General features: G+C 33.3%; 2 protein-coding genes across 2 annotated transcripts; one reads left to right on the top strand and one right to left on the bottom strand.

Moving 5' to 3' along the window:
• The first annotated feature begins 229 nt into the window (after positions 1-229).
• LOC123670062 (transmembrane protein 184C) lies at positions 230-9,058 on the top strand. Its single transcript, XM_045603571.1, has 6 exons — positions 230-786; positions 1,004-1,243; positions 4,633-4,914; positions 5,651-5,753; positions 7,005-7,179; positions 8,077-9,058. The coding sequence occupies exons 1-6, from the start codon at positions 527-529 to the stop codon at positions 8,337-8,339; spliced, it is 1,323 nt and encodes a 440-aa protein (XP_045459527.1). The 5' UTR covers positions 230-526; the 3' UTR covers positions 8,340-9,058.
• A 1,839-nt stretch (positions 9,059-10,897) lies between these two features.
• On the bottom strand, positions 10,898-16,814 carry LOC123670222 (putative neutral sphingomyelinase). The gene is made up of 7 exons (XM_045603731.1): positions 16,720-16,814; positions 16,431-16,574; positions 13,031-13,204; positions 12,438-12,621; positions 11,851-12,005; positions 11,556-11,745; positions 10,898-11,362 (listed from the first exon to the last, which is right to left on the bottom strand). The coding sequence occupies exons 1-7, from the start codon at positions 16,812-16,814 to the stop codon at positions 10,910-10,912; spliced, it is 1,395 nt and encodes a 464-aa protein (XP_045459687.1). The 3' UTR covers positions 10,898-10,909.
• Between the last annotated feature and the right edge of the window lie 7,114 nt (positions 16,815-23,928).

Genomic DNA, 23,928 nt, shown 5'->3' with positions numbered 1-23,928 from the left:
TACTAAAAATGAGAGAGATAACAAGATTCAGATATTTCTATTCTTCTGATATTGTGGATAATTTTTTTTAAAATTTAATTGCTTAATTTTTAATAATAATCGATTAAATTGAAAATCAGTTTACGTTTTTGTAAGAATTAAAAATTTGCATCTTTTCTTAACAGTAAAAAGTTACTCATTATATACAGTAAAAAAATTAAAAAATGATTTGACATACCATTAATTTACTCTGCAGGTCTGCAGCAGAATGACAGCTTATATACTCTTTGAATGACAGCTGATTCACGTAGAATTTATAAAAATATACAATTCGCAAAAACAAGTTTTATTACACAAGAAATCATGATATAGTCATCCCTTTCTGTACATTAGTATTAGTATGTAATAATATTAAAAGATATTGTATTATTGTGGTTTTCCTTGATATATATGAATCACGAATATACCGAAATTCTAAGTTATCTTAAGTTGATGTTATGAAAACATCTGTTAAATAAATGTTCAAAAAAAAAGTTGTAAAGTTAAAATGTGTACAAGAGCGCTACCGTTTTTCAGTCAGTGGAGGTTATGGATTCGTCCATTCTTTATAGCAAGTTATGTGTTATTGGTAATAATACTTGTACCATTACTTATAATCCATTCTATGAATAATGGATTTACTAAGTCAGATCAAGGTACATTAGTTGGGGGTGGGTTCGTTCTTTTGGCAGTTCCAATTTCTATTTGGCAGATCACTCAACACATTGTGCACTATACCAACCCATCATTGCAAAAGCATATAATAAGGTAAAGATTATAAAATATATCTATATGTATTTGTTGTATCTTTCTAATAATGTATTTTTTTTATATTAGCTTAAATGACATAGTTTATTGATTTTTGAAGGTAGTCTGTTTTATTTGTACTGATAAATAAAATGTATCAAAAAATTTGCCAAATGATAATGATGACAAAGAACATATATTGATAAAAACAATAATTATATTTAAATCACCATTACAGGATATTATGGATGGTTCCAATTTATGCTTTAAACGCGTGGATAGGCTTGGAGTTTCCAGAACAATCAATTTATATGGATTCATTGAGAGAATGTTATGAAGCATATGTGATATACAACTTTATGAAGTATCTGCTTAATTATCTTAACTCTGGCAATGACTTAGAAGCAGTTCTAGAAACTAAACCTCAGGTGTATCATATATTCCCACTGTGTTGCATGGCTCCTTGGGAAATGGGTAGGTAAGTATCATATTGGTTATTTAAGGATATCAAATGTTTTTTAATACACAACATCTTTAAATGTAATAACTTCTTATATATCCTACGTCATTGAAATTTTTGTCACAATGTTTGTATGTCTGTTTATGCGTGTATTTGTATAGTATCTATCTGAATTATTTGCTCATGTATATAATATAATGATTGTCACTAACTTTACCCTATTTTTTCCTCCCTTTTTTTTCTCTTAATGTGAATTTTAATAATACCCAATTCTGCACACCTACAATCATCTACTCTTGTACATCCTAAGGTTGGCTGGTAGAGAATGCTTTTAGCATTAAGCCCATCTTTTGTACAATTCTTTAATGTATTGTGCAATAAAGTAGCAATAAATAAATAAAGATTGTAAAGGTAACCATGAAAGCTTAAAAACTTTAAACTTTTTATCTGAAAAATTAATTATATTTTACATACAGCTATGTTATAAATGCGAAAGTTTGTAAGGATGGATGGATGTTTATTGCTCTTTCACCCAAAAACTACTGTACTGATTCTAATGTAACTTGATAGCCATATAGATGGAGATCTCGATTAACACATATTAGCCTCTTTATAATGACACAACTTTTTCGGTTTTTTAAACCTAATAAACTGTGGTAAAATTCAAAAAAATTGTTTCATTATAATGAGTAAAATTCACGTTATCATTAGAAAACATTACATAGACTCTTTTTATTCCTAAATTCCCACGGGATCATAATTATGCGGGTAATAATCGAGAGGCACTGCTAGTAACTTCATAATTGAGCTAAACAGTTTTTAGGCATTTAAATATGCTTCAGCCTGTAATATCCCACTACTGAGCATAGGCCTCTTTCCCCATGTAGGAGAAGGATCAGAGCTTAATCCACCATTAAATTTTACCAGGCATATAAATGGCTTTGAAAAAAAATGCTTTGGTTATCAAGTAGAACTGTTCAAAGTAAAATGTAAAAATGTTAGGAATTCTTTATCTCAATAAATAATACATTCAAGACATGAACATTAATATGCTAATAAAGTAATTTCCACATAAAAATACCTAATAATCTATCTATCTTCTATATATATATATAAAAGCGAAAAGTCACTCACTCCTCACGAAATCTCCGAAACTATAACACCTACAAACTTGAAATTTAGCAGGTAGGCTCCTTATAAGACGTAGGCATCCGCTAATAACGGATTTTACGAAACTCGACCCCTAAAGGGGTAAAACGGGGGTTAGAAGTTTCTATGAAAGTCCTATCTTTTTGAAGTAAGAGACTTGAAATTTAAAATGTAAGCTCTATAGACGGTGAAAAGGTGTCCAAATAATGTATCTTTAGAAATCAACTCCTTTTTGGGGTTAAAACGGGGGATCGTAGGTTGACTGACTGATCACGAAATCTCCGAAACTATAACACCTACAAACTTGAAATTTAGAAAGTAGGCTCCTTATAGCGCGTAAACTACCGCTAAGAATGGATTTTACGAAACTCGACCCATAAGGGGGTAAAACGGGGTTGCGAGTTTGTATGAAAGTCCTATGTTTTAGAAGTAAGACAGAAGAAAGAAAATAACCGCGTTTGCAACCTTATGTGTTCAAGAAACATTTATATTGATCACTTATAAGTAGTACAAAAAAAATTTTTTTTACAATATTTAGCCTTTACGTTACTAGAATACTTTTTTATTTACCCCTGTCGTCACTGAGTCACGGAGGAGCACGCGTTACGCTATTCCGTGGCATATATTTACGTAGAACCATATTAAAAACTAAATTGCATGCAGTATATTTTAAACATATTTACACCACCATACTATATTATTTCATACCACAATTCTGACGGATTCAACGAACATTTTGTTCGACGTGACTTGCGCTTCACACGGACGTACTCGCGGGCAACAGTTAGTGTATTATAAAATAAAGTCCCTCAAAATCTACTTAACGGATTTTCATGCGGTTTCGCCAATGGAGAGAGGGCTTTAAGAGGAAGGTTTACGAAACGGCTAAGCCGATTTTGATGAGAGTTTCACTGTAAGTTTGCCGGGCAAAGTTGGTGTCATACTGCTTTCAACGCGGGCGAAGCCGCGGGCACAGCTAGTATAATATAATACTTGTTTGTAGATCTCTTTATACTTTTCAGAATAAAGTTCAGGTATAAATAAAAAAATTCAGGGAAAGAACAAATCTAAGCATGGTATATCCGGACTACCTTGTAAAATGATCAAGACGCCTTGTATCTTTAAGTTTATATTTTAAAAAAATAATATCTTAATACGACTACAAAAATAAGGAACATAAAAAAATATTAAAAAAATTCGCAATTACAAAAATATCGCAAATTATTTTCTTATTATGATGGTAGTCCGATCTTACTCCACCTAAGTAAATTTGAAATTTTTATAATTCTCAACCTTAAGGAATCTTAACAATTTTTGGAAATGAAATACTTCTTCCTTTTTGACTAAGATTTTTTTTACAACAACACCAAAATGGAAATTTTCCTGAGGGAACTACTTAGTAAAATATAATTTAATTGTAAGTATTCTCTAGTAAATACACCTTAAAATATATTTTTATATTGTACTTATTAATAAACTTCGAGAATCAATGTTGAAATTTAGCCAAAAAATAAGGCAATTTTTTATTCCGAATTTCCCAAAATTTGTGTAAGATTGAATCTCCGCCTATAACTATATAAATTAAATTTGAGTAAATGCAATCAATGAAACATTAAACAAAATTGTTGTATAATTTGATAAATAACTTAAAAAACCAAAAACTTATTAAATAACTAGCTGACCTGGCAAACTTCGTATCGCCTTATTTTTTTTTCTTAAATATAATAATTACATATATCAAAACAAAATATCTTTCAAGTTGGATCAAACTGCACACGGTGTGCAAATTTGATTAAAATCGGTTAAGTAGTTTAAGAGTTCATCGCGGACAAACATTGTGACACGAGATTTATATATATTAAGATTGTATAATAATAATCCAAGGATAAGTTTGGACTTATCTGAGTATATGCAAAATTCAATCGTCAAACACAAATGGAAAAGCAGGACGTAGTGTAACAGTCTTCCATTTTATGCAATCAACACTAAAAAATGTCCTGTATTCCTTAAAGTATATACGGGTTGTACGATCTTACCTGTGTTACGTTGTCCTATCTAATTCAAATGCACCTTAACTAGCTGTTTGATAAAAATAAAAATATTAAAATAAACGTACATTAAAAGTAGACTTGAGGCAGGATATAAACTCACAATCTATAGCAGAAAACATGGTCACTGCCAATTGCGTTAATGAGCTAGTCAACATAATTATGTTTTTAATAACCTTTTTATGAACATTTAAATTTTTTTTTTTTCAGGGAATTTGTACACAATTGCAAACATGGAATTCTTCAATATACCTTAGTTCGACCAGTTACAACAGTAATATCAATGATCTGTGACCTCTGCGGGGTATATGGAGAGAGCGACTTTAGTCCAAATGTGGCATTCCCCTACATGATAGCCATTAATAATTTATCGCAATTTGTGGCGATGTATTGCTTGGTACTCTTTTACAGAGCCAATAAAGAGGAACTTAAACCAATGAAACCTATTGGGAAATTTCTGTGTATCAAAGCTGTAGTCTTCTTTTCATTCTTGTATGTTGTTTTTATTTATACATTTATAAGATATCTCTATACTTATGTATACGCTATAATTTTACACTGCTTGACTAGTGCAATTTTTCCTATTAAGGTTTAGGTCCTATACAGGATAAATACCTATGCAGGATAAATATTCCAATATTTATCCTGCATAGGTATTCTTTTTTTGAATTGGTGAATAGTCTCAGAATTTATTTCAGTGCAAGCATGTTTTCACACAATTTATTTCTACCATAGCCAAGAAGTTTATGTTTAAGACAGATTAAGTGCATAAATACTTTGTGTGGTTACGGCTGTAAAGAATGTAGTCACCCCTTCTCTTCCCGTGGTACGTAGTGTCGTAATAGGCGACCAAGGGATAACAGAGTTCCACTACCATCTTGGAACTTAAAAAGCCGACCGATGGCGGGATAACCACCCAACTGCTCGCTTTAAAATACACAGGCCGAAGACGGGCAGCAGCGTCTTTGGTGTGACAAAGCCAGCCCTGCGGTCACCAACCCGCCTGCCCAGCGTGGTGACTATGGGCAACACACATGAGTTCACGCCTTTTTTTGCGCGAACTTGTGAAGGCCTATGTTGAGCAGTGGACTGCGATAGGCTGAAGTGATGATGATGATGGTGAAGTGCATAAAAATTAATCAGTTTATGTACATATGTACGAGTGTATGTTTTATATTTTTCTGTTAAACAAAACATATCTTAATAATAATAATTTGTTTATTTACAGCCAAGGTGTTATTATTAATATTTTGGTATATTGTGGAGTTATATCAACAATATTTGACATATCTGATAAAGACAAGATAAAAATTATATCTTCCAAGTTACAGGTATCTGCTTTTTTTATATTCAGATAATTTTGCATTTTCTACATCAAATAAACATGAAAGGTTTAAAAGGTAAAATATGTAGCACTTTATCTCATGCAATATATGGCTAAATTTAGAATAATTGACAGTTTTTTAAGAGTGATGTGGAGTTTCTATTCGATTCTTCTCTGCAGAATCTAAATTCTAATCGGTGGTAGCTTCACGTTAAAATTTATTAATATGTTAAAAACGAATATTATTTTTGCTTGTATAATGATGTTTCAAAAGCCTACTTGAAAAAGTAATTTTTATTTCGATTTTGATCTTATAATAAAAATAATAAGTACACCCCCAATCCAAAATAGGCGTCTGTACATCCAAGTATTATGTGACGCACTTTAAGGGGAAATCGCTCGATTGTAACATAAGTAATGTGGCATCGGACAAATTTTCAAAAAGCGTTTTAAATTAATCTTTATGGATACTTATTTTTATAAAAAATAAAATTTTATTTATTTATAGCCTTTTAGGTACTCGATATCATGTTTTAATATTTTGTTTAAAAATCCCATCAAATCGCCACGCTGTCATCTGAAAGTGCGTGACGTCATTTGTGGCATAATGGGCTTATTTCACCTAAGGCCCACAACGCCTTCGATCACGACCGCTAAAATTGCCGTTCCACTGACGTAAAAATTATTTATTTATTTATTAATATGGCGGCATGGTAAAAACATGATGCGGGCGTTGCGGACGCTTAGTGGAACGCGGCCAATGCTTGATGCTACAAATGACGTCACGTACTGTAGTTGATGTTTCAGTACAGATTTTTTCTTCATTTAAAAATAATTAATTGAATTATATTAAATAATAATTCGATAAATAATCGTAAAACAGTATATTTATTTTATCTAAGTACATTATAGATTTTAATCTGATTACTGTCCAATCCCCCTATTGTTGATGTTGGCCTTTCCAGTACATTGAGCAACATAACTGTTAGGCTTAAATGATTACTAGCGTTTTACGTAACGTTAAAAGTGGGGAAAGGGATACTTTAATGACCTAACACTGCAATAGAGCAGTCTTTTTAGGTCAGTATTTATTTCGAAAGATCAATATATTAATTCATTTTTAAAAACGGAGCTTACCTATTATATATGGCAGTAGCAAAGTAGTCAAAAACGTCAATTAATCTAAAAAAAAAAATCACAGTGGGTGAAAGTAGGATTGCTAAGTAAGACGTAATTTTCCAAATATTTTAATTTTCAGGACTTCCTTATTTGCATAGAGATGTTCTTAGCGGCGATTGCACACCACTATAGTTTCTCTTATAAACCTTTTGTGTCTCCGCTTGATCCATCACCATCGTGCCTTGGATCTTTCCTGGCCATGTGGGATGTATCCGACGTAAAGAGAGATATATCTGAGCATCTAGGCGTAGTTGGTATGTTTAAATGAGTTTTGAAACTTACTTATACTACACTGTAAAAAATTAATTAGGTACCTATTTAACTTGTTTCTTGCACAATTCATATTCTGTATGTAAAAGTTTTCGTGTTGAATTCTTCTAAACAATTTTAACAAAATTATTTTTTGCACCATTTTTGTGCTTGTGGAATGAATTTACCTTTAAGGGGTCGTCTATTAATCACGTTATGTTTTTTTAAAAACTTTTTGGACCCCCTACCCGCCTTGGTGATATTCCCCACCTTCCCATACCAAGAAATCACGTGTATTTTAATCTGTAAAGTAAATTATAATTCTCAAAATATTGTATTTAAATGCAAGTATCATCTGATTAATTTTTGAAAAATTAAGCATTGTGATACAAATTTCTAGATAGGCATCAGGATTTTTGGTTGTTTTTATGGTTTAGAAATCGCACGATTAACGAAAAATAACGTAATATCTCAATGTGATATCTCGTGAAGTTGCCCCCCCCCCCTCCTTCGAGCCTCACGTGATTAATGGACGACCCCTTAGGTATCATTTTGAAATCAACGTATTCGGACGAAGCACGACTTCAGGTTAGAAGCTAGCCCTGTCATATTCTACTAAAAAATAAATAACTAACAAGTCCTGCGGATAAAGACCTGCGGTTTTTCAGATGTAGGTCATGTTAGAATCTCAAAAATGTCTTCTGAAAAATAAAGGAACGATTTCCTCGAGACGTTGTGTTTCACTGCTGAATACTTAATAATTAAAAAATAATGAAGCACTCAGAATTTCAGTGGTTACAATAGCATTTGTTGGTTGTAATTCTAGGGTTTTACCAACTGAGTCGCCTCGGTCTGCAGTATCGGCCTTGACTATTGATTAAATTTATTCTGTTTTTCCACAGGAAGTTCCTTTAGTCGAAGATTGCGTGGTAAATCCATGTATCATATGGCAAGGGGTTGCGATGAAAGTTCAAGATTAGTCGGAGAACCTGTATCATCAAGCTCTGCACCAAACTTGACTGTTGAAGCAACTGAACCACCTTCTGTAGAAGTACGACCTACAATATATGGTTCTATAGAAAACACTATGACCAGTCCAATGAACCCAGAGACTGAACCATTAATTGATAGAGATGAAAGAAATAACATAGATCCAATGGCATGAGCTATGTATGTGATACTGTAAAGGAATTATTTTACACATAATAATATATAATCGATTTAAAAAATAAGTACATAATAGATATGAATGATTTAAAGTTAACTTATTGCATTTGTAATAGACAAGATTTCGTATTATATATTATACGTACCCAAAAGGTTAAAGCCGTTATGAAATTACGTATATTATATTATAAAGCAATTACTTTTTTTTTTCTTTAAAGTCTTAATTTGTAAATAGGTAGTAATTTCCATCTAAAAGTTTTTTTCTTGTCTAAAATTTAAAATTTAAATGAGTACAAATTCGTAAAGTTAATAAGATATTATTACATGTAAAGTATAATATAAAAATGTTGAACTTTTGTAATTTATTTAAAAAGGATTATGTTTAATTATCCCTGTGATTTATTTGAGAAGATCTATTTGAGTACACTATATGCGCTTCATTTGTTTTAGCATAGTTATTGAAATTGTCCGCTTTTTACTTATGTTAGTTTTTGATTACTGTGCTCTTTGCACACTTTATTTTTATTACTCTCAGTATCACACATTTTAACAATAAATCTTTCGAACGAAATACGATATTTTGTACGTGATAAAAGAGTACCTATATAATAAAATTGACAGTACAGTTTGATGCTTCAACGATAATTAGTATTGTGCGATTCAAATTTACAGTCTGGTCTGAATAAACGCCAAAACTTACCTTGGACATCTTTTAAAGTATCTTTACTGATAATTATATTATTTTTATTTTCTTGACCTTTTAAAAATACAAAAAAAAAAAAATTTAGTATTTAGAAAATATATAAATTTTAAAAATAACCAAACCAGTGGTTAACAAAAATAATGTAAAAAAAATTAGTACTTCAAAAATAACAAAATAATCCATAATTTTAACTAAAAACCAAATCTTAAACCAAATGAACATTAACGCATTAAGTTTCTGTTAAGCATGAATAGGTATAAAAGGCTAGCACTGTCTTTTGTCCTCACATTTTCCCACATTCCAGTTATATTGTGTTCTTCACCACATATTCCAATATATTCAGATCGGTTTTAAAGTTTGAATCGGATCTTAAGCACATTTAAAATTATAAAAATACAATTACAATTATGCTTTTATCTGAAAAATTACAATTAGTATACCTATATGTATAAGCACTTATGATAAGTAAGTAAATAAATAAACATTAATCATAAAATGTGATACCTATTGATTTATTTTCATTGTATTTGTTAAGTTTCATAAATAAATAATATTTCTAAATAAAATCGTTTTTGTTCCGTTTTGAAAAAAATGTCATAATACTGACGTTAAACAATATTGTAAATGCGAGTTTGACTATTCCGATAATAGATTCTGTGAATAAAATGAATATTAAAGACAATAATCAAAATAAAACACATATTTAGAAACTGATAACTATTATTATGAAAATATTTTAAAATATACACACATTTAAATGGCTTAAGCATTCATATCACACAAGATTATAATTATTCTGACCTGAGCCGAGTATTTAATTTTACAAAAATAGGGCCTTAATAGTTAGCTTCGTCGAGTCTTCACCTCGAAGATTACGCAATGCTTGAAGACAAAATTCGTCAAGCAATGCGTCGTGCCTGTGTTAACATACGAAGCCGAAACGTGGACACTGGTGAAGGGACTGGGCCACAAGTTTAAAGTCGCTCAACGTGCAATGGAACAGGCTATGCTTGGGGTCTCTCTCAAAGGCAGGATTAGAAATGAGACTATCCGCGAGAGAACGAAAGTAACCGCCATAGCCCACAGAATTAGCAAGTTGAAATGGCAGTGGGCTGGTCATGTGTCGTAGGACCGATGGCCGTTGGAGTAGACGGGTCCTAGAGTGGAGACCGCGTCTTGGCAAACACAGTGTGGGACGCCCTCTGGCCCGTTGGACCGACGATCTTCGTAAGATTGCCGATGTGGGCTGGATGAGGATTGCAGATAACCGGTATGTCTGGCGCGAACTTGGGGAGGCCTACGTTCAGCAGTGGACTGCAATAGGCTGAACTGATGATGATGACTAATGATGAGGGCCTTAATAAAATTAATTATAAATTCCTCACGAATTTTTTTAAAATAGAATTATATTAATATATTTCATGTATAAAATAATGAATTTTATTTTCATTATCAAAAGAAATAATTAATTTAGTCTATAATAATATTTTATATAAATTATTATTACCTTTGAAATGGAATGTTTGTTAAATACATCAAAAGACTAATGCATACTTTTTACATAACATTTGATATGATATGATATAATTATACTAATTCTACTTATGTTTAAAAATACTGATAGATATTGTTTTGCTGATAAGATTTAAGGAGTGTCTTTTATTTTAATGGTCTTATTAATTAGCTTAATTGGCTAGAGCGCCGACACGGTCAGTCGGAGACGCGGGTTCGAATCCCGCTGGAGCGGTCAATTTTTGATATGATATTCAAAATGTTTATGGTCTTATTAAGTTTATATAATTATTTTCTAATTTCTCCTCTTGAACAATTAAATTCAATTAAATAAACTGAGATATGCAATATTATTATTTATTTATTAGATCATCATTTCTACTTTTGTAGAAATTTTCTAGAGCAGTTAAACCAGCTTTCAAACTATTCATTTCAATTCTATTCCACAGTGTTCCCATGATAATGTAGTAGAAGCTAATACCAGTTATTATGATTTTAAATATATCAGAAAATATGTTATTCGGCCAAAAATCTACAGAACCTAATAAGAACATAAAAATAAGGCCTCCAGTTGTTATAAATATTTTTTTTGACTTTGCAATTGTTACAGTTGCTTCTTTACAAACATTAATCGCTTCTTGTATGGTATCATGAAGATGCTCTTCCATGCTTAATTGTCTTTGGTTTATTTGATTGGTCGATGGTGTAATTCTTAATTCCAAGTTGACAGCATTATGATCAGAATATGAAAATTGTTTGCCAGGAACTCGATGTTCTAGTGGGTTGCCAAAATTAACCACCTCAGCCTTAAATGACAAGAAAAATAATATTATTGACTTAATTACAGTTATTTTTATTACTCTAAAAAAACTGAACTCAAAATTTTTAATTTATTAAATTTCTTGAAGTTGGTCAAAAAAATTAAAAATAATATGAATAAAAAATCTAAACAAAGATAAGCACAATCTTATTCACTTGATTAAAAATTAAACTATTTACCTCCAAGGAAGGATTAACATGAAACAGAATGTGATCTATTCTTTTGCCTTGCGGACAAACTTTCACAAGCTTGGGATCAGAATAACTATTGTTAATATTATCACAAGTTCCTAAAAATTTATCAATGCTGTCATTATTTTTACATTCTAAACGGCAGGGATCAATAAGCATTGGAACATGAGTAATTAATCTGAAAAAAATATTAAATATTCTCATTAATTACTTTCTAAGAAGTTTCACACTAAACAAAAAGTATATAATTTCATATTCTTCTTGTAATAATATAATATATTACCTATATGATAAGTCACCAGGCGCAGTGTTTAAATCACCAGCAAGTATGGACACGTCAGCTGGAGATGTAGTTAGATTAACAAATTCTGCAGTTGTATATGCTTGTAATACTCTATGTGCTAAATATATATCATCTTCATTATACTCTGCATGCAACTACAATAAAGAAATATTTTTAACATAAAATAATATCAAAAATGATAACCATAAGAAGCAGATCGATATATAAGAGAAGGTAAAATTAAGACATTTTTTCATATACCTATGTATTATGTTTCTAGTTTTATAATAATCTTTGAAATATTCTAAAACAAGCTTCTGCCCACGATTTCGTCCGCATGAAACATTTTCTTTGGGTTAACTGGGGAAGCTCTCAAAAGGAATAAAACCCGATTTTGAAATATTCTTCATTGGTGCTCTGCTCCTATTGATCTTAGCATGATGATATATAGCCTAGCATTTCTCGATAAATGGGCTATCTAACACTGAAAGACTTTTTCAAATTGGACCAGTAGTTCCAGAGATTAGCGCGTTCAAACAAACAAACAAACGCTTTAGCTTTATAATATTGGTATGGATTATGCTTACATGTGTGCAATAGACATTAATAAGCCTATTGTTACATTTGATTCTGCACAAGCCGACCCCCTTTCCTCCAAACCAATCTCCGTGGTGTATTTTATGAATATATCCATTGAGTGGCCATTGATGGAAGAAAACATCTTGTATCATCCATTTTGAGAACACACACAGACCAGAACCAAGGACTCCACTAAAAGTTTGGATATTTTTTAAATCAATTTTAAAAGACCATATATTTTATTATACCATATATTATTCTACCTGTTGGATTACCTGTGGTTTTGTTAACTAAATACCTGGTAAAGAATTATTAATTTGAAAATAAAATATTTTAAATATGACATCGGTTCGCTTTCTAACAATTTTGTCTGTTGTGATAACAAAGGTATCATTCTTATAGTAGTCTCTCACATATAGGTTTTGTATTCAATAAAGAACTATCTTTATAGACTTTGCAGTATTTTTTACCCTAAGATAGTGTAGGGGACACTAATATTTACTAAATGAATTTAAATTCATTTTAAAAGTAAAAGTTTCATTAGTAAATATTTTATTACATTAAAGAGTTAAAAGGCAATTGAACTATTGCTGAAACTAACCTGTAGAAGTAATGGCTAAACGGAAGATAATTTTGTAGCTGCTTTTTTAAATATAAATAATCTTTCTCACTCCAAATCTCTTGCAAACAGACAATGTTATGAGAGGCATTTACTAAGTATTTGGCTATTGCTTCTATCCTGTCTTTTCGGTTCTTGGAAACAATTGGAATTCCCCTAAAATTACATTTAACTTAGTTTTACAGCATCTGGTATACTAGATAACATTATAAATTATAATATTATACTTACCAACAGTTCAAAGTAAATATGTTTAAATTTAACGTCATTGTTTTTAGAAATTTAAATAATTTTACTGTATGAAACTAGCTGCCTTTATCGTAAAACGAAATAAGCGAACCTTATTACTGCCTTTTACTTCATTTCATAATAATTATTTTTAAACGTAGAATTAACTATCTACTTAAAAAAGAAACTAATCATTGTAGGTACTAATCAGTGATAACAAAACCATAAAAAGAAAAGTTGAACGTAACTTTGGCTTTGAGCACAGAGTATAGTAATACTTTGGCTTTGAGGTAGGACTGTTGATAAAATATCGATATACCGATATATCGAAATATCGATATTATTATTTAGAAATATCAATATTTATTACTAAACTACTAATACTTTTTTGGACGATATATCAATAGTTCGATACTGAAATTTAAATATCGACGCCGCGTTGGCGCAACGGTTACAGCCATGGATTGTACCTGTTGCGCTGGCGGTTGCGGGTTCGATCCCCGCACATGACAAACATTTGTATTGGCCATACAGGTGTTTGCCGTGGTCTGGGTGTTTGTGCAGTCCTTGTGGGTCTCCCCATCGTGCCTCGGAGAGCACGTTAAGCCGTCGGTCCCGGTTGTTATCATGTACACCTGATAGCAATCGTTACTCATAGTAGGGAATATATCCTATCCTAACCTAACCCGCATTGGAGCAGCGTGGTGGATTAAGCTCTGATCCTTCTCCACATGGGGAAAGAGGCCTATGCCCAGTAGTGGGATATTACAGACTGAAGCGAGAGGATTGGCCACGTTCCACTAAGCTTCCGCGACGTCCTCATCATGTTTTCACCATGCCGCCATATTGCTGACGCCTGACATTTAACAGCGTCCAAATATGTGCTCAACTTATAAAATTCGCCCACAACGTTCGCGGCGTTTTTACGTTAGTGGAACGACAATTTTAGCGGTCATGATCGCGGGCGTTGCGGGCCTTAGGTGGAACGCGTCCATTGTTATTCCTCGAATGACGTCACGTGCTCTCAGATGACATACCGTGGCGTTTTGGCGGGATTTTTAAGCAAACAATATTAAAAGATGAATAAGAGTACCTATCTAAAAAGCTATAAATAAATAAAATTTTATTTTTTATGGAAATAAGTATTCATAAAGATTAATCTAAAACTATTTATGAAAATTTGGCCTATTCCCTTCTTAAAATCATGCATATTGTTGTTAAATTTCTTTATGTGCCTTCAAATGAGTAGCAATCAGTTATTTCGGATTTAACCGATTGCTACTCATTTGAAGAGTTCTTGTGTAAGGTCGATATTTTAATGCGTAATTTAGTTTTCATAATATTTGTAGCAGAAAATAATCTTTCCTTTACATTTGTGAATGCTTGAAATGTTTTAAAATATCCGAAAAATACGTTTTGGAGAATTTTGTACACCATTTCCCCGCGTATAAAATATTGATGTAAATCACATATAAGACTGGTCGGGGAATTCCCTCGAATCCCGACAAGAGTAGCTACTGCCATCTGGTGTCATTGTATATAATTATTTAGTGGTCATCAAAACATTATTTTGTGATAATGCTGAACGCTATTTAAAAAAACAGTAAAAATTAGGAATGAAACAGAAAACTGGGGTATCAATGTAAAAACAGCAAATCTACTGTTAAAATAGTAGAGTGGGTAACACTCCTGACCATCAACAAAGACAAAAAAATAATGACTATGGGTGCGTTCCACCTAAGGCCCACAACGCCATTGAATCCATTTGTGACGTTCTGCGTTAACGACGCAGGAGCGCCACGAGCGCACGACCGCTTAAATTGCCGTTGTTGTTGTTGTTGTTGTACACGGGCTATTTTCCGCAACTCAACGTCTTGATGCGCCTTTTTTGCGTGATCGGCTGGTGGGCACTATTCGTGCCAGCCAAGCTCCTTGAGGAAGCCTAGCAGACCCTTCACGTTGCCGACGACTTCCTGGAGCAACCTCGGTGTCCCAAGGTGTAGTGCCCTGTAGTTCGCCACACCACCGCATTCCAGCAGGATATGTGAGGCCGTTTCCTCTGCCTCCAGGCACGCTCTGCACAGGGGGCTGTCTGTAACACCTAGATTGTGTAAGTGCTTGTTAAGCAAGGCATGTCCCGTAAGCGCGCCGACCAGTAGTCGGAGCTGGGCTCTTCCATAACCGCGAAGTTTGCGGGACAATCCTGGGTTGATCGTCGGAAGAGCTTCCTTGGTCTGCCTGCAGGTAGTTAGGTTTGTCCAATATTCTTGGTGCATTACCTTTTGTCATTGTATATAATTATTTAGTGGTCATCAAAACATTATTTTGTGATAATGCTGAACGCTATTTAAAAAAACAGTAAAAATTAGGAATGAAACAGAAAACTGGGGTATCAATGTAAAAACAGCAAATCTACTGTTAAAATAGTAGGGTGGGTAACACTCCTGACCATCAACAAAGACAAAAAAATAATGACTATGGGTGCGTTCCACCTAAGGCCCACAACGCCATTGAATCCATTTATGACGTTCTGCGTTAACGACGCAGGAGCGCCACGAGCGCACGACCGCTTAAATTGCCGTATATAATATATATGAGGGGTATAGTTTCAAAAACAGCTAAGTCCAATGTTAATGATTTTAAATAAAATGAAATAAACGTTTTCCTCCCTTCATCATAAAGTAGACTTTACAAATTTATTAAATAATAAACCAAACAATAACAATACAAGTCATAATTATTATAAAACAATGTATTTATTGTCCTAAATATAAATAAAACACTAAAAACCAATGGACTTTGCGTTTTTTGAAACTAATCTGAGGACAATGCAGGTTTTGAATTAAACTTTGATGGACATTGCTGATATTGATTATACTATTTTAGTATAGTGCAACTTCTATAGATAGTTTGATACTTTACGAATTTTTTTAAAAAATTACATAAGTATCTATAAATTACATGACTATGAAGGGGCAATTAAAAATATTAAGTATGATGTAATTTATTGTTAAACAAAAACTTTTACTAATTTATCAATTTAAATTTTATAAAAAAAAAAACAATAGAACGTCAAGCGATTTTCTTTGGAAATAAGTAATAGAGGATCTAGAAAGGAAATATCTGTATTGCGATTATTTAATCAAATTCGAACATCAGGTAGATCAAAATTTTCTTGACAAATGCTTCTTCGTTTTCTTCTTCATGTAGTTCGCATCTTCCGCTATCTATATTTTGAGGTAGGAGCTTATCATAATAGGACAATGTGGGTAATTCTCTTATATTCTCTCTATTCTCTCTAACATATAATTACATACATACACATAAATATTATAAAATATCTAGACTTATTTAACAATAAAATATATATAAACAATAATTTTAGGTATAATAATATTTCCCAGGATTAAAGGATCAAAATTAGTAAATGAAACTAAACTAACCGCTCCAATTTCTCCAAATTTCTTTTCCATTTTGTGGGATCTCTGATTCGTTTTCTAGATTTGTTATTATCGACAACTATTGGCGAGTTATCCATAATTAACAATTGAATAGTCAACCAACAAAATACAATTATTTACTATTTCTAAAAGTTGTTTTATTGGGTACAAAAGTCACACCGTATTACTCTCTGCGTTTGCACCCGCCATACTGTTTAGGCATAACACGCCGGCCTCTCATTGGCCGAATGGACAATGCTGTTTTTGATTTAACCGCATTAGGACATTGCTGTTTTTGTTGCATTCTTCATTCTTTGACCTCTAATTTCTATTGGATAAAGCTAATGTTGCTTTGATCGGTAAGAACGAATTAGTAGGAAAAGATATGAAGTTAGTATATGTATAAAAATGTGGCTACTCTAAAAAAATGGACTTTGCAGTTTTTGATACTAAACCCCTCATATATCATATATCTATAATCTATAATAATATATATAAAAGCGAAAGGTCACTCATCACGAAATCTCCGAAACTATAACACCTACAAACTTGAAATTTGGCAGGTAGGCTCCTTATAGGACGTAGACATCCGCTAAGAACGGATTTTACGAAACTCGACCCCTAAGGGGGTGAAATGGGGGTTGGAAGTTTGTATGAAAGTCCTATGTTTTTGAAGTAAGAGACCTGAAATTTAAAATGTATGCTCTATAGATGGTAAAAAAGTGTCCAAATAATGTATCTTTAGAAATCAACCCCTTTTTGGGGTTGAAACGGGGGATGGTACGTTGACTCACTGATCACGAAATCTCCGAAACTATAACACCTACAAACTTGAAATTTGGCAGGTAGGCTCCTTATAGGACGTAAACATCCGCTAAGAACGGATTTTACGAAACTCGACCCCTAAGGGGGTGAAATAGGGGTTGGAAGTTTGTATGAAAGTCCTATGTTTTTGAAGTAAGAGACCTGAAATTTAAAATGTATGCTCTATAGATGGTAAAAAAGTGTCCAAATAATGTATCTTTAGAAATCAACCCCTTTTTGGGGTTGAAACGGGGGATGGTACGTTGACTCACTGATCACGAAATCTCCGAAACTATAACACCTACAAACTTGAAATTTGGCAGAAAGGCTCCTTATAGGGCGTAGACATCCGCTAAGAACGGATTTTACGAAACTCGACCCCTAAGGGGGTAAAACGGGGGGTTGGAAGTTTGTATGAAAGTCCTATGTTTTAGAAGTAAAAGACTTGAAATTTAAAATGTATGCTCTATAGATGATGAGAAGGCGTCCAAATAATGTATCTTTAGAAATACACCCCTTTTTGGGGTTAAAACGGGGATGGTAGGTTGACTCACTGATCACGAAATCTCCGAAACTATAACACTTAAAAACTTGAAATTTGGCAGGTAGGCTCCTTATAAGACGTAGACATCCGCTAAGAACGGATTTTAAGAGAAACGACCCCTAAGGGGGTAAAACGGGGGTTGGAAGTTTGTGTGAAAGTCCTATGTTTTTTGAAGTAAGAGACTTGAAATTTCAAATGTAAGTTCTATAGATGGTGAAAAGGTGTCCAAATAATGTATCTTTAGAAATCAACCCGTTTTTGGGGTTAAAACGGGGGATAGTAGGTTGGCTCACTGGTCACGAAATCTCCGAAACTATAACACCTACAAACTTGAAATTCGGCAGAAAGGCTCCTTATAGAGCGTAGACATCCGCTAAGAACGAATTTTATGAAATTCGACCCTTAAGGGGGTAAAACGGGGGTTGGAAGTTTGTGTGAAAGTCCCATGTTTTTGAAGTAAGAGACTTGAAATTTAAAATGTATACCTTATAGATGATGAGAAGGTGTCCAAATAATGAATCTTTAGAAATCAACTCGCTTTTGGGGTTAAAACGGGGGATGGTAGGTTTACTCACTCATCACGAAATCTCCGAAACTATAACACCTACAAACTTGAAATTTGGCAGATAGGCTCCTTAGAAGGCGTAGACATTCGTTAAGAACGGGTTTTACAAAACTCGACCCCTAAGGGGGTAAAACGGGGGTTGGAAGTTTGTATGAAAGTCCTATGTTTTTGCAGTAAGAGACTTGAAATTTAAAATGTAAGCTCTATAGATGATGAAAAGGTGTCCAAATAATGTATCTTTAGAAATCAACTCCTTTTTGGGGCTAAAACGGGGGATAGTAGGTTGACTCACTTATCGCGAAACCTCCGAAACTATGACACCTAAAAACTTGAAATTTGGCAAATAGGCTCATTATAGGTCGTAGACATCCGCTAAGAACGGATTTTATGAAATTCGATCCCTAAGGGGATAAAACGGGGGTTGGAAATTTGTATGAAAGTCCCATGTTTTTGAAGTAAGAGACTTGAAATTTAAAACGTGTGCTCTATAGATGATGAGAAAGAGTCTAAATAATGTATCTTTAGAAATCAACTCCCTTATGGGGTTAAAACGGGGGATGATAGGTTGACTCGCTCATCACGAAATCTCCGGAACTATAACAGCTACAAACTTGAAATTTGATAGATAATTTCCTTATAGAGTGTAGACATCTTTTAAGAACGAATTTTACGAAACTCGACCCCTAAAGGGGTAAAACGGGGGTTGGAAGTTTGTATGAAAGTCCTATGTTTTTGAAGTAAGATACTTGAAATTTAAAATTTATGCTCTATAGATGGTAAAAAGGTGACCAAATAATGTATCTTTAGAAAGTAACTTCCTTATGGGGTTAAAACGGGGGATGGTAGATTAACTCACTCATCACGAAATCTCGGGAACTATAACACCTACAAACTTGAAATTTGGCAGGTAGGTTTCTTATAGAGTGTAAACAGCTACGAATTAATTTTACGAAAATCGACCCCTAAGGGGGGATCGATCCAAAAAACGGGGGTCGAAAGTTTGTATGAAAGTCTTATGTTTTTGAAGTAAGAGACTTGAAATGTACAATATATGCTCTATAGATGGTGAGGAGGTGTCCAAAAAATGCATCGTAATCTATATATATATAAAAGAGAAAGGTCACTAACTCACTCATCACGAGAACTGAAAAACCGCTGGATGGTCTATCCATCCAGGTTGGACAAAGATAAAATTTGGCAGGGAGGTATAGTCAGCAGACGTCCGCTAAGAACGGATTTTACGATATTCCACCGCTAAGGAGGTTTAATTGGGGTTGATAGTTTGTATGAAACTTAAACAGCCTGAAAATAAAAGTAAAAATGTGGTGTATAGAGGTTTTATAAAAATAACTATTAAATTATACTAAATTGTGCCTTTTAAAAAGTTACTCAGTTTGATAAGCGTTTCGATAAGTGACTGAAATAAAAAAATAATTTGCGTTAAACATTTTAATAGTAATGCATATCTTCATAACCACGCGGACGTAGTCGCGGGTAACAGTTAGTGTATTATAAAACAAAGTCCCCAAAAGTGTATGTGATCGATTCGCTCAAAATCTACTAACGGATTTTCACGCGGTTTCACCATTCGAGAAAGGGCTCCACCATTGGCAAGAGGAAGGTTTACGGAACGGCTAAGCCGATTTTGATGAGAGTTTCACTGGAAGTTTGCCGGGAAAACTTTGTGATACACTAATTTCAACGCGGGCGAAGCCGCGGGCACAGCTAGTATATATATATATATATATATATATATATCGCGGGCACAGCTAGTATATATATATATATATATATATATATATATATATATATATATATATATATATACATCCAGATACATTTTTGGCGTCAAGCACAAACTGCGTTATTACGACGTCCCTCAGTTATGCTTACATTTTATATGTTTTTTCTGCGAATGTTGCTTATTTTTTTCATTTTGAATTCCGTGGGTTATATCAATTTCTTTAAATTTCTTTTTTGAGAATATTCTGCTTACAGTTGTGCCCAAGCATTTATGAACCCCTTTCATGATACTTATGTTATTGCTTCCTCCATATATCCATATAGCCTCACTTAATGCACCGATTATTTAGCGTCCTATATAAGTAATGATGAAATGAGTGAGAAGTAAACTGAAATGCGACGTTGCCAGTTTTCTAGTAGGTGTGATCATCTATCGTTAACTTAAGAAATAATTCTATTACGCTCGTTGAAATTTTAACATGTAACGGTCATAGGAACACCTCCAATTTTTCATCTTATAATAGCTCTCTTAATGAGTTGCAACATATATTTTATTTAGGCTTTTAACATTTTAATTATTGACGACGTAGCACATCATCAGAATATTAATATAATAAATAATTATGTATCGTTGTGTCCATTTGTTATAAGTATTCTTTGACGGTTCGCAGGTTATGTCCACTTTCCTGCGAACCGTCAAAGAATAATAATAAATGTTCCCTTATCCTGCCACGGATACTTTCTGTACATTGAAGATATTTAAAAAAAGTGATACGGTCTATGAATACAGGTTACTGAATCGAACATTTTTTTATATGTTTGTATGTGTCGTTGTGTCTTCATCACGCCAAAACAGCTAAACGGATTTCAAGTAATTTTAGAACATGGGTAACTGGGCATCCAAGAATACGAGGATATTATTTTTTCTTCTTCGCTGACGAATCTTATAGGTTAATTAAGTTTTATAGCCACAAATAGTTGTGCTGCCTGCTTTTACAAACAACATATTATTATCATTTTCAATATAAAAATGTCTCACGGCTAAAATATTTTTTATACAGACTAAATAGTCTAACTACTTAACTCTATTTCACTAGAATGATTTACCTAAGTCGTCGTCTGGCAAATTTAAACGTCGTCAAACAATATTTACTTATAAAATATAAAGTATATCTTTTAAGTAGGTTTCTAATTTTTTTTTAAGTGGATAACAATAGTTTATTAAACATTATACATATTTACAATTCACAACTTAAGAACTAAATATTTACAGATAGTTTTGGTATAAATCATGTCCGCGTGGAATCGTGTCAAGAATGCTGACAGCATTTTCTCGTTGAATCGCTATGCCGATTCTCTGGGCAAAAAAATGTACCAGCCCTATTGTCACCAGTGGAGGCAATAAGGCGAGGAGTTATCTCATTTAAAAAAAAATTTAGCACTGCTACTCCAAGGTCCAAGTGTTTCGATTGCAAATGGCACAAAGATGTAATTTGAAATTAATGACGAATAATTGTGCCGTTTAGTCGTTTCAGCTTTTTCCGCTGTGGCTCCCGCTTTTAAGGCTGTTTCCCTGACATGAGAAGGAGCAAGTGTGTCAACGCAGGTTGCGTCCCACAAAAGCGCCCGTCCCCTTTCCCAGGGAACCAACGTCAATCCATCAGGTCTCTTGCCATCATTGCGACTAATTCCAGTAGGCTCGATAAGAGCAGGAACGTCGATGGTGGCAAGAGCTTTTTTATGGTATCGTTTAGGGAACCGTGGCGGGAAAACCTACCCGAAATCTTGTTACAGGAAAGGCCGTGTAGTCCGAAAGAATCGACCTCTTTTCCGCACGGAGATCTGTGTTCAAAGCACAGTGGAGCTCCCAACCGGTGAACGAGAGCAATTCTAAAACTTTCATTGTCTAAAAGTGTCCCAAAGTTTTTTGACGGCATTGCGTGTAGCCTGGATTGGGTCAAAAGCCAGAACAGCTGCAAAAAAACTTCGTATCCTTAATAACAGTATGCGTCAAACTAACGTCCGTATATGTGTTACGTATTGCGTAGCCCTTACCTTATATACGGACGTCGTAAATCTGTATACCTACTATTCGAACCACTACATATTCGACGTCCATGACCAAACCGTCACTAAACAAAAAACACAAATTTTCAGTAGGGGCGCTCAGTAACCAAATAAAAAATCATTGCAAAAATGTATTAAATGTAACAGAACCTTTGTTTTTTCAGATTCAAAGACTGCTACCCAGCCTGGCTTCCATATTCATGCAAAAAAGTATAGATAATGTATATCTAATATATAAAATTCTCGTGTCGCGGTGTTTGTAGTTAAACTCTTCCGAAACGGCTTGACCGATTCTCATGAAATTTTTTGTGCATATTGGGTAGGTATGAGAATCGAACAACATCTATTTTTCATCCCCCTAAATGTTAAGGGTAGTCCACCCCTAAATTTAATTTTTAATTTTTAGATAAATTATTTTTTTTTTTTTATTATGATTTGGCGTTGAAAAATACATACAACCCTATGTTTTCACCCTTCTACCACCAACCCCTATTTTAAAATAGCGTTTAGCGGCAAGACAACGTTTGCCGGGTCAGCTAGTTAACTTATAGAAATATTTTTATTTTTATGACAAAATAGTGTCACTTTTCCGTTTAATATGTAAATTCAATTCGTAAATTCGTTAAAGCCTCAGTTTTTCCTTTTAAGTGTACTTTTATTTTATTTTACTACTTAAGCAGTATTTTGCAACCGAGCGTCAAATAAGCAGCGACACGTGCGTAGCAACTTCGGCAAACTGTTTTTAAATGATTTGTTTTGACTTAATTGAATATTTCAAAACCTTCAAATACAGTCAGTTTGGCAACGTCGCAATAGGACGTCAAATAATCGGTTGTATCGGAAGAGTTTTAGCAGAGTATACGCTCTGTCGATATACGCGCTAGACTAGCGCTGCACCGTTGGTGCGGAATTTCGCGGAAGTTTTAGTTATACAAATGCAAGTGTCTCAACGATTTTTTGCCTTCCGGCGATTTTTGTTGTACAGGTAGCTAGAGCCAAAAGGACTAATGGGACATCGATTAAAAAAGTGGCGTCCGATATGCGGACGTCTAAAGGAGGTGGACGCCAGTTTAGATGCATTTCGGCCCATGTGGGACGCCTAGTTATTAGCAGGATGTATATATATATATATATATATATATATATATATATATATATATATATATATATATATATATATATATATATATATATATATATATATATATATATATATATATATATATATATATATTGTACGTATTTATGAAATTTTATCCAAGGTTTTGGATGACAAATATGAGTATATAAACACGTATTTTAGTATTTTTGAAATTCAATCCATATAATATCTTTAAAGCAGGATTATATTAGTGCAAGGTAAAGTAGGTATAATGATAGTCAAAACTTACTAAGCGCACATCGCAGACGATACACAAATGAATCACAGCTTAAAAGATAATTAAAAATAAACAGAGAATCATAATAATAATAATAAAAAAAAACTTGA

The sequence above is a fragment of the Melitaea cinxia genome, chromosome 4 (genome assembly GCF_905220565.1).
Source record: "Melitaea cinxia chromosome 4, ilMelCinx1.1, whole genome shotgun sequence".
Classification (NCBI taxonomy): Eukaryota; Metazoa; Arthropoda; class Insecta; order Lepidoptera; family Nymphalidae; genus Melitaea; species Melitaea cinxia.
Note: the sequence above shows the minus strand (reverse complement) of the source record. Positions and strands in the feature narration are given on the sequence as shown.

What these genes read in the sequence shown, in the direction of transcription:
- LOC123670062 (XM_045603571.1), top strand. Translation starts at nt 527, where the DNA reads ATGTGTACAAGAGCGCTACCGTTTTTCAGTCAGTGGAGGTTATGGATT. An exon ending in GTAGTCTTCTTTTCATTCTT is followed by an intron (nt 4,915 to 5,650) that starts GTATGTTGTTTT and finishes GTTTATTTACAG; the next exon opens with CCAAGGTGTTATTATTAATA. An exon ending in TGAGCATCTAGGCGTAGTTG is followed by an intron (nt 7,180 to 8,076) that starts GTATGTTTAAAT and finishes GTTTTTCCACAG; the next exon opens with GAAGTTCCTTTAGTCGAAGA.
- LOC123670222 (XM_045603731.1), bottom strand. Translation starts at nt 16,814, where the DNA reads ATGGATAACTCGCCAATAGTTGTCGATAATAACAAATCTAGAAAACGA. An exon ending in AAAATTTTGATCTACCTGAT is followed by an intron (nt 13,205 to 16,430) that starts GTTCGAATTTGA and finishes ATGTAATTTTAG; the next exon opens with GGGAATTCCAATTGTTTCCA. An exon ending in ATGTTAATCCTTCCTTGGAG is followed by an intron (nt 11,363 to 11,555) that starts GTAAATAGTTTA and finishes TTGTCATTTAAG; the next exon opens with GCTGAGGTGGTTAATTTTGG.